This window comes from Nicotiana tabacum, chromosome 11, assembly GCF_000715075.1.
Source record: "Nicotiana tabacum cultivar K326 chromosome 11, ASM71507v2, whole genome shotgun sequence".
Lineage (NCBI taxonomy): Eukaryota > Viridiplantae > Streptophyta > Magnoliopsida > Solanales > Solanaceae > Nicotiana > Nicotiana tabacum.
Genome location: NC_134090.1, coordinates 172,714,931 through 172,726,357, shown reverse-complemented (window position 1 = coordinate 172,726,357; position 11,427 = coordinate 172,714,931). Strand labels below are relative to the sequence as shown.

Genomic DNA, 11,427 nt, shown 5'->3' with positions numbered 1-11,427 from the left:
GTATAGTATGATTTATGCTGCTGGCTTGTCCATATCATTTCATAGGTGGGCTAAGAAAAGATTTAGAGACACTACACAACATTGGACATTACAAGACAACAACAACAACAAGCCAGGGTACTCCCAAAAGTGGGATCTACGGAGGGTAGTGGGTACGCAGCCTTACCCCCACCTACCAAGGTAGAGAGGCTGTTTCTGATAGACCCCGAGCCCCGACTCAAGCAAAGCATATTCATAGCAGTTCTAAAAAGAAATACAGTAGTGAAAAAAAAACATGAAACAGAAGCAGTATCATAGGTAGAGACTTCATATATATGATAATTACTACAGCCAGAATATTTACTTCCATAATCTCATCGGCTCTCACTGCGAATAAAATCTACGAAACAAGTAGAAGTATCGTAAATCTCACTTAGTAACATTATATGTTCTAATGAACTGATTAGAATACATAAACATGAAATTATATAACTAAAAGACTGAGATTTTCTTATGAAATCTGTGATACTTCACATATAGTAAGTACTACATACATTTTTACTATCTGTATAATGAAGAACGAGAGATATTACGAAGAAAGTATCAATACTAAACATCTGCGAAAAATAACCGGCTAAGCATGCCATAAGAATTAATAATCCTACTTGTTTTATGGGGTTAACCAGTTGCAGTCTATGTTGCTCGGACTCTCTGAAAGTTTCGCCAGGCATGTGGTGGATCCTCCAAAAGTAGTGCTTTTTTGAAGATCCGACACGGGTGCGGCCAGCATTTTGGAGAGTATACGCAACATAGGTTGCAGTGCGTTCTCGTCATTCTCCAAGAATGTGTTGAATGTTGCAGGAGGAGGAGCAATTTGAATCTTGTTATGCCAAATGTTAACAGCTCAACCAAAAACTCCCACAGGCAGCAAAAGACATCAGCCTAGACCCATTCCACAAGTACTAAGAAAACTACTTCTGGCATATGTAATGATTTTCGACTTCAAAATAACATTGCAATCTCCTTTAACTTGAATTTGGCTATAACATTCTACTTGGACCAGTTCACCACATTATAATCAAGATTCAGTAACCATTACAGATCAGTAAAAGAGAACAAACAAAGGAACCAAATGAAGTTAGAATATTTTCAATCACAAAGTTATAATCAAGATTCAAAGAGAACTGGCTTCTACTATATATTCACATCCTACTAACACCAATTTTCTCAAAAACAGAGAATGGTTGATATTAATATCATTTTCTTTTCAAGATCCATAATTTACATTTAAGACTAAGAATCAAACCGAAAAATTAAGTACTAAAATATGGAGGGAGTTTGGGAGAAAAGGTGGAATGGTCCCTCCATTTTGCATACGCTACCTGCTGTCCTCTCTGCCAGAATCCGTTAACGGCGTTATCGGATTAGCTTCAATGTCAATATCTCCTTCACCATCATAAACCGATGACCACGTGCTTACTTTCTCGAAATAAGACGAGGATGGATATGAATGTTCAAAGTCCTCAAACCCCATACCACTAGCGCCGCCTTTTTTCCCTTCATATTCATCGGGCACTGCCAGTGTCTCCGGCAGCGCTACTTCCCCTTCCAAGTATCTCACCACTAACCTCATGCTAGGTCTCTTAGATGGTGTATTATTTGAACACATTAGTCCTAATTTAAGCACCACCACAGCCTCCATCTCATCGTACTTGCTGTTTAACCTCGGATCAACCACTTCAAGAATGGCACCTTCCTTCCATTTATCCCAAACCCAATCAACTAAAATTAACTCCTCGGGCAATGCTTTTGCCTCAATTGGCCTCCTTCCACAAGCAACTTCTAGCAGCAATGCACCAAAGGCAAAAACATCCGAGCTTGTTGTAGGCTTTCCGGTCTTGGTCAATTCTGGAGCTAAGTAACCCAACGTGCCCACTACTCGTGTTGTGCTAGGATTTGCCCCGTGCTCATATAACTTGGCAAGTCCAAAATCTCCAAGTCGTCCATTCATTTCCGCATCTAATAACACATTCCCTGCTTTGATATCTCGATGGATTACAGTTTGTTCCCATTCCTCATGTAAATACAGCAGCCCCGAAGCCACACCTTTGATAATCTTGAATCGCTGATCCCACGTCAAAATGACTCTTGGTTCATCATAGATATACTTGTCTAAGCTTCCATTAGGCATAAAGTCATAAACAAGTAACAAATCACCTTTTCGTCGACACCATCCTATAAGCTGAACCAAATTCCTATGTCTAAGGCGACCAATAGTAGCGATTTCAGACACAAATTCTTGGAGACCTTGTTTTGCATCATGATTTATTCGCTTAACAGCAACATCAGTATTAGTCTTAGGCAACGTTCCTTTATAAACTCGACCAAATCCACCAAATCCAAGTAACTCCTTATCTCTAAAACCCCTTGTAGCTTTCTTTAACTCCTTATACGAAAACCTATGTGGACCTATTTCAAGTTCCCAAGGCTCAATCACGTCTATGTTCTTGATTTTCCAAATGATGTACAAGGTCAAAACAACACCAAATGCAAGAAAGACGACAGCAGATAAAGACGTTGCTACAATTAAGGTTGTTTGATCCTTCTTAGGTCCAGGTAAATTAGGCAATAAATCAAGATCCAAAGATTGAGCTTTTCCATTCATTTTGAAACTCCAACCAAATATATAATGTGAACTAGCAAGCAAACCAGTAGAAGCAGAAAATCCAACATACATAAATTCCTCAAGAATTGGTGAAAGGTCAACTGGAAATGACAAAATTGAATAATTTGGTTTTACTGAAGATAGTGAGAGTGTAACATTCAGTACATTTCTATTTGAATCATAGTCAATCCAAGCTTGAATTGTCTTACCACACTGAAGAAAAAGCTTTTGCTTAGTAGAATTTCCTTCAGAAAAATAGCTAGCATTAACTGAAGCATTAGACTTTAAATTATTGATATCAATACCAACATGATTATCACTAATATCACCAAACTCAAAATCTTGAACAGTATCAAATTCAACAGCAAATAAATGATTTGAAAAATTACCAATATTTCTTGAATTTAAAAGACCTAAATACTGACTAGGAAGAGCACCTTTCATGTCTTTAGACCTTGAAATTGTGAAAGCAAAACCATGGCCACCTAATTTAGCATATTCTGGAACAATCCCAAAAGCAAAAGCAGTAGAAAATGAAGAAACTTTCCTATTTGAGAAATTCTTGAAATTGATTGCACTTTTATAAAAGGCATGACCAACACTTCTTGATGTTTCATTTGTTAGCCTTAGAGCACCAGTTTTTTCAATCTCAGCTATACCATTTACACTTAAATAACTAGCTACAATACCACTAAAACCATTGTAAACAAATTCTTGATCAGAAAAAACTTTTCTTGATATCAAAATAAAAAATACCAAGAAAAATATTAGTCTAATATCTTTAGCCATAGCATAGCTAAAGCTGAATTTTTGGTTGTAGAATTCAAGAACTGGTGTTATGATTTATGGCTGAATCTAGACACTAAGTTGCTTCTGATTTGTAACATGTGATTTGTCTGATAAAAGAGGAAAGATGGGGTGGGGTGGGGGAAGTGGGGGGGGGGGGAGGGTGGGTGTTTAGCAAAGTACTATAATGGAATAAAGTGGAAGAAGAGAGAAGAGATTGTGGTATATAATATTTCACATGGGATTTTTTATGTTTATGATTTTGGAAATAAATGCAGACTTACCACTATAGCACACTACAGTCCATGAGTAGCCAACTACACGTTGGGTCATTTGACACTTGGTTCCAAGAAATTGACTTTACGTTTTGTATGTTGAGTGGATGATTGCTATAGTATTTTTGGACAGAAAAATACACTTAATTAAATATTAATTAAATTTTAACATAATTATATTTCGTGATTTCTTTTTATTTATCTAAAAATATGTTTCTCGAAGCACTAGGACAAACATATTAAAAGAAACAAAGAAAAAGAAAAAGAAAAAGGACGAATAAGGGGAGAATAAAAGAAAGAAAAAAGCACTGATAGAGATGGCACAAACCTAGGATACCATTCCTTTGTGCAAATAATAAGAGCTTACATGTTGATAGAAAATATATTGTATTACCTTAATTGATTCTAGCCAAAAATCCCGAATGTATGTTATTCTTGCAATTTCCTTAATGTTCTGAAAATTTGAAGGAAGGGAATAGAACAAAGTGATGCGTATATATGATGTATACAGTGGCTGACGTCAGAGGCGGATATAGTGTACTACCTACGGGTTCAACTGAACTCATAACTTTTGACGCGGAGTAAATATTTGTATGTAAAAATTCATTAAAATTGTAAAAATAGTAGATATGAACCCATAACTTTAAAAATATAATGGGTTCAATGTTAAAAACCTTAAAATTGAACCCATAGAATTTAAATCCTGGATCCGCCTCTGGCTACGTAGTGTTAAAGTGACAAGTTCAATTAAACCCATAACTTTTGACACATAGTATAATTTATATATAAAAATTCATTAAATTTGCAACAACAAAAAAGATATGAACTCATAACTTTAAAAATATAATGGGTTCACTGCTAAAAATCTTAAATATTGAACCCATAAAGTTTAAATCATGAATCCGCATCTGGTCATGTAAAAACAACCTACCTTAATACAAGTATTAGTGGCTGGTTCCACGGCTCGAATCCGTAACCTATAGATCACATGGAAATAAATTTATTGTTGCTCTAAGGCTCCCTTTAAAAGGATATATTGAAGATTGAGAAAACAAAAAACTACAGAAATTATTGGGATTTTAGCTTATTTAGGAATAGATGAACGAAACATATAGTATGTTGATGTTATGGTATTGCTGGTGCAAGGTTAGTCTCCTGTTGCAAATTGTAGTGTCATGTTTTGCAATGCAAATCAAAATTTTATTTAGTTTCAAATCTCTCAATTTCATCTTGAAAAAACAACTCCATAAAATATAATGTTAATTGAAATGTTGAAATAGACACTGCAACAGTTCCTTGTATCAGTTCATTCATCGCACAAGAGAGATCCATCTTAACTAATTCCATTCAAAAGTTTCTGATTAAAGAACAAAAATAGGACAATGCAGAAAATGTGGAGTTCATTAGTATATATATTATTGTTTAATTTTATTGAAATCAATACTGAGTCATTAAAGTTGCATTTTCAGTAGTACCATTAAGATAATCTATGTTGCTCGTATTCTTCAAAAATATAATCAGGTGCGTGTCGGATAAATTGTGCATTTCGACAACTTTAGTGAAAATAGCACGGGCTAGCCGATTTTCGGACTGGTAATCGAAAAATAGCCAGTGTTTGCAAAATCATTGAAAAATAGCCATTGTTTTGCTGAAATACGGAAAGTTCCAGCAAAATATGCGGGATTATGGAGCTCCTGCGTATAAACTTCCAGCATATTATGTTGGAACTCCAGCAGATGGAATGTTCCAGCATAATATTGCGGGATTATAGAGCTCATACATATAAATTTCTCGTATATTATGTTGGAACTCCAACAGATTATGCTGGAAACTCATTAGGTAAAAAATTCGAACCCCAGCATATGATGCTGGAATATTTTCGGATTTTTAAGGTTGTTGTTATTCATATTTTATCTTTATATGAAAAAGTGGCTAAATTTTGATAACTTTTAAAACTCTACCTATTTTTCAATTACCAATTATAAATATGTCTATTTTCGATTTTCCCCCATAACTTTACCGTTACTCCAACGCTCCCCTTTAAGTTCATTAGTATATTATTGTTTAATTTTGTTGAAATCAACACCAAGTCAGTAAAGTTGCATTTTCAGTAGTATCATCAAGATAAGTCAAGTCATAATTTTTTTAATATCTTATTGAGCCAATGAGCATAGCTCTATTTGCACAAGGAATATTAACAGCTTGGCAATTTTTGACTTCTTAGTTTCTAACAAATGAGTTTTGGCTTCACTTGGGGAACAAGGAGAAAGGAATATTATTGTATAAATATTCTTTGGCTTAAAGTACCAGTCTTTACCCATTAATTTATTATCTGCTTCCTCATAAATTAACAATGTTTATCCTTTAATTTTTTTTAATTGACCAGATGGAGGCTGTTGAACTAAAGGAACTAATCTATTAAACAACAACTTAAAACTATGGACTTATGGATTTTATTTTTATTTTTCTTGTCAAGTGGACAATGCATAATTGCACTTTCTTCCAAGATATAACCATAGGGGAAACGACGGAATTTCATATAGATAAGCTTCTTGAGGAAGCTTATTTACAATGAAGATAGTATATTTATAACACTATGAACTTATAAATTTTATTTTTATTGGACAATGCATAATTGCACTTTTCCAAGGTATAACCAACTCGTTGTCACAATAATGATTCAAAGAATGCTAACAACTATTCTCTCCATCCGAATTTATGTAATATATTTCTCTTTTTAGTTTGTCACAAAAGAATAATATCTTTCAATATTTAACAATAATTTAATTTTGAACTTCATATATTTCAATGGTAGTGATTGGTTATGGTATTTATAGCCTGTATTATTTTGACCTGAATTTTAATTTTTTGCTAAATCTATATTATATTAAAAGTTTTAAATAAGTGCCACCCAAAACTTCACATCAATACTACCCCTCAAACTACCCCCTAGGTTGAGCTATACATCTTATTACAATAAATGCTACAAGTCCTTTCTTGAAGCTTAGCCTCTTTTTAAACTAATTGATTTAAATATATATATATATATATATATATATATATATATATATATAATTTGACATCATATTAAAATAGAAGAGATTTTAGTTCATTATGTACATCAATTTGAATTCGAATAATATATTAGTTTCTCTCTTTTTTTTTGGTAACTAACTTCTTTATATTAATCACCAAAAAGTATTTACATAACAAAGCAAAGCTAACACAGCTTGCTAATCTTTTGCTTACTCCTTATACTAATCTTCCTAGAAACATAAACTATACACATAATGTTTGTTCCTAGAAGTGACTCTAACACTAACTATATATGCTATATCTTTTGAAATTTGCTCCTCGTTGTCACACCTCCTTTTTCCGCGCCCGAGGGGCGCAGGGGGAGTTTTTTCCAATTAAAGGACAATCGAAACGAGATTTGTGTATTTATTTCAGAGCCGCCACTTGGGAGATTTAGGGTGTCCCAAGTCACCAATTTTAATCCCGAATCGAGGAAAAGAATGACTCCATATTACAGTCTGCGTACCAGAAATCCGGGTAAGGAATTCTGTTAACCCGGGAGAAGGTGTTAGGCATTCCCGAGTTCCGTGGTTCTAGCACGGTCGCTCAACTGTTATATTCGGCTTGATTATCTGATTTTATACAAATATGAACTTATGTGCAAATTTTAACTTTTTACCGCTTTTATAATTATTATTTTTTACAAGGATGTGAACATCATTTAAAACACGTCTTTGGACTACGTCACATGAAATGCGCCCATAATCCGGAACACATTTTATTTGATGTTTTGGGATCGGGATTTGGGTCGCATGAAATGCACGCCCATGTTTAAGAAAGTAAATTATTAAACACGCGCCTAAAGAGACTATCGCGTTATTATTTTGGGAAGGCCACGAAATTCACTAAGCGGCCCTCCTGAATTCTAAGTAATTTAAAACAAGTATTTACTGAGGGCCCCGCAATTTGTATTTTTATTCGGCGAGGCTCATCTCGTTCTTATTTTTTAAAGAATTTGAAACGTCATGGAAATGCATCTCGGGCCACGCCACAATCAATGCGCCCGTGACTAGAGACATATTTCGACTTCGTTGAGATTTGGATTTGGGTCACATAAATGTGCACCCGAGTTTAGGGAGATAACATTATTAAAAGCGCGCCTAAAGCAACTAGAGCATTATTTTTTTTTTTTGGTAAGGCCGTGAAATTTGCTAAACGGCCCGTCCCAGAACCTAAATATTTTAATAAGGCTCCTATTAATCCCAACTTTGCTAGCGTATTGTTATTGTTATTAAATCTAACTTCTATTACTAAAAATGAGAAATATGGCTTTAACGCCAGTAGTCATGATTTTTTCATTCAGACGTCCACATACTTATTGCAACGAGAGTACATAATACACGTGAGTACATACATTCGCAACAATTCACTGGATGTCAAATTGTTCCCTTAATAAACACAAATATATGCATAGAAGTAAACATTCTCGTAAAAAAAAAAACTTAAGCCCACGATATATTCTCTCATTTACTTTAAGCATATGCGGTAACTAACCATGAAATAAGCTTTTTTTTTTTTTTTTTACAAAAGAAACAACGAAAATGCATTATTGACATACATCCATATCAAATAATACTCTTATTCACCTTGAACGATAATATGCGAAATGAACGGAATGAAACAAAGGATGAAGAATACTAACCTTCGAACCTCGACAAACCTAGAACGACAAACAAGACCCCGACGGGACTCAAGCTGGACTTCACGGAACGAGGAACAACAACGAAAACTCGGAACAACCTCGACGTTCCGGACCTCGACGAACAACGACGACCTCAATGGAGACTGAAACCTCGGCCAAGACTGCCAACGCATGAAATGTTGGTTGCTGCTGTATTTCTGTGTTTCGACGCAACAGACTGATACGCGAATATGAAACACAAGGGGTCGTTTGGATGCTGGACTGGGGACTGCGACCAGCAGTGGTCGTCGGGGTTGCAGCGATGGAGGGAGCTGGTAGCGGTTGGACAGGGATGACGGGGAGCAGCTGTGGGGGGCGACTGGTTTCCGTCGGTGTTTGGACGTGGGGGGTGGTGGTTATGGCGTTCGTTTGGGTGGTGGTTATGGACGGACGGAGCTGGGGAAGGTGACGGGGATGCGACAGACTTGTTTTTCCGGTGGGAAGCTTAGGAGGAGGAGGGTGGTCCGGTTTGGTCTTGACGCTGGGGGGCAGTAGGGTGGTTGTTGTTCGATGGTTATGGCGTTTGTGAAGGGAGGGGACGGGTGGTCGTTTGGTCATCGGTTATGGTGGAGGTGACGGGGAGGGGTCAGCGGGGTGGTTTACCGGAGGGGTCGAGCGTGGGGGAAGTGACGGGGAGGTCTTTGGGTTTGAACGATGCGAGGAGGAGGGTCGTCGTGGTTTTTTTGACGCCGGGTAAGTGATGGTCGGAGCTTCTTTTTTTTACAGTAGGTTTTTTACTTTCTTCTTTTGAAGAAGAAAGAGCAACAATAGTTTTTTTGCCAATTTTTCAAAAGTCCTCCTTTATGCTTTTGCCTTTGTCCGTGTTTTGTAGTGTTTTGCCCAGAAAAATGAGCCCCACGCGTGGTGGGGTTCAAGGCATATGTCCCCCACGTGTGGTGGGGTTCCCCACGTGTCCTGGACACGGTTTATTATGGGCTAGGTCCGAAAATTAGGCCTAAAACCGGGTAGTTTGAACCCGAATATTATTCTTTTGCCCAGACCCGAGAAATAGGAACACGTTGCTTGACTAGTCCTATGTAAGCAAAAATAACTACCAAAAATAAGACTAGTATTTAACAAAACTATATCTTTTAAATATTTTTAAGGATTTAAAATAGCTACAAAATATTAATAAAACTATTTTTGTAATTTTCGTAAATATTAAGATAAAATATGAAGTAATATTTTTGTATTTTTTCAAAGTTAAAATGACTCTAAAATATTAATAAAACTATTTTTGTAATTTTCGTAAATATTAAGGTAAAATATGAAGTAATATTTTTTTTGTATTTTTTCAAAGCAAAAATGACTATAAAATATTAATAAAACTATTTTTTGTAATTTTCGTTTTTTAATAAAGACAAAATATAAAATAATATTTTTTGTATTAAAATGACTACAAAACATTAATAGAATTATATATATTTTTTGTAATTTTCGAATTTATATAAAGTACCAAAATAAAGTACAATTTTTGTATTTTTCAAAATTATAATGACTGCAAACATTAATAGAACTATATATTTTAGTAATTTTTGAATTTATATAAAGTACCAAAATAAAGTACAATTTTTGTATTTTTTCCACGTTTATGAGAAATGCATAAACTAAAATTTATATATGTATTTTTTTTGTGATTTTTTCTTTTTGCAACGAAATAAAGTAAAAATAGTTAAAATGGCTATATTAGACCCAATTTCACATATTCACGCTAAAAATGTGAAAAATCTCGGGGAGGGTCAAAAATCACGTGCTTACAGTCGTTTCTGCTTTTTTTCTTAAATACTCCTCTGTTTCTTTCAAGCCATATATGATAAACAACTTCTGCATACATCATTGTGATGATATTCACATAAGCAGACTTCCCTTTTGCTTGACTTATGGTCCATTGAAGAAACTGCTGCCAGTTGCCATTTCCCAATTTCTGTCTTCCAAGCCATCTGCACATTCTGTTCCACACTTGGGTTGCATAATCACAATGCCAGAATAGGTGATCTCTTGTTTCCTTTTCTTTTTTACACATCACACACTCAGGTTCTACATTGACCTTCCAGCTAACTAACCTGTCACAAGTCATTAACCTGTCCTGGATCATCAGCCACATGATGAATTTTGCTTTTGATCTTGCTGCATTTTGAAACACTAATGTCTTTCATTCCATTCTTCTCTAATCTCCCAGTAGGTGCAGGTATATTTGTCTGATCATGCTCTTCTTCCAACTCTGTGAGAACTGCACCTCTTCAAGTATACTGTATGACTCAATCACTTTTCTTACCATCCAGCATGCTTGTTGAGGAACTTTCATTGTCTTCAGTTGCTGATTCTTGACATAATAAGCATGTATACATCTGATCCATAGCTTGTCCTGCTTGTGTGCTAAATCCCAGCATGTCTTTACAATAGCTGCCTTGTTCCATAGCTTCAAATTGATTATGTTGAGTCCACCACCTACCCTTGGTAAGCATACTTTATCCCATGCTATCAGAGCCCTTTTGTAATCTCATTTGCCCCATACCAAACATATGATCTGCACATCCCCTCTACTACTTTAATCACCTTAGCTGGTAGGATAAATATCTGTGCCCAGAATGCTTGCACCCCAAATAGAACACTCTGAACTAGTTGCACTCTGCTGTATATGAAAAGGTTTTAGCTGTCCGAGAAGTAATTCTTTTAGTCATTTTCTCAATCAGTGGTTGTCATTGCATTAGGCTCAGCTTCTTTGTAGATAAAGGAACTCCTAGATATTTGAATGAGTGTTCTCCACTTGTAAGACCTAAGCATTGTAGAATTTGATGTCTGTTTGTCTCCTGAACACCTCCAAAATATGCTTCACTCTTGCTTAGATTAGTTTGCAATCCAGATGCTTCAGTGAATTGTTTGAACTTCTGTTGCATTGATTGTACATATTTCAAATCACCTCTAGCAAACAGTAGAAGATCATCTGCAAAACTTAAGTGAGTGAT

At 35.5% G+C, this 11,427-nt stretch overlaps 1 protein-coding gene across 1 annotated transcript; it reads right to left on the bottom strand.

The window, feature by feature from the left end:
* Positions 1-1,106: 1,106 nt before the first annotated feature.
* On the bottom strand, positions 1,107-9,253 carry LOC107814433 (L-type lectin-domain containing receptor kinase S.4-like). Its single transcript, XM_075225729.1, has 2 exons — positions 8,423-9,253; positions 1,107-4,682 (listed from the first exon to the last, which is right to left on the bottom strand). The coding sequence occupies exon 2, from the start codon at positions 3,431-3,433 to the stop codon at positions 1,358-1,360; it is 2,076 nt and encodes a 691-aa protein (XP_075081830.1). The 5' UTR covers positions 3,434-4,682; positions 8,423-9,253; the 3' UTR covers positions 1,107-1,357.
* Positions 9,254-11,427: the final 2,174 nt, after the last annotated feature.

Excerpts from the sequence above, each read along its gene's own strand:
- LOC107814433 (XM_075225729.1), bottom strand. The coding sequence starts at position 3,433 with ATGGCTAAAGATATTAGACTAATATTTTTCTTGGTATTTTTTATTTTG.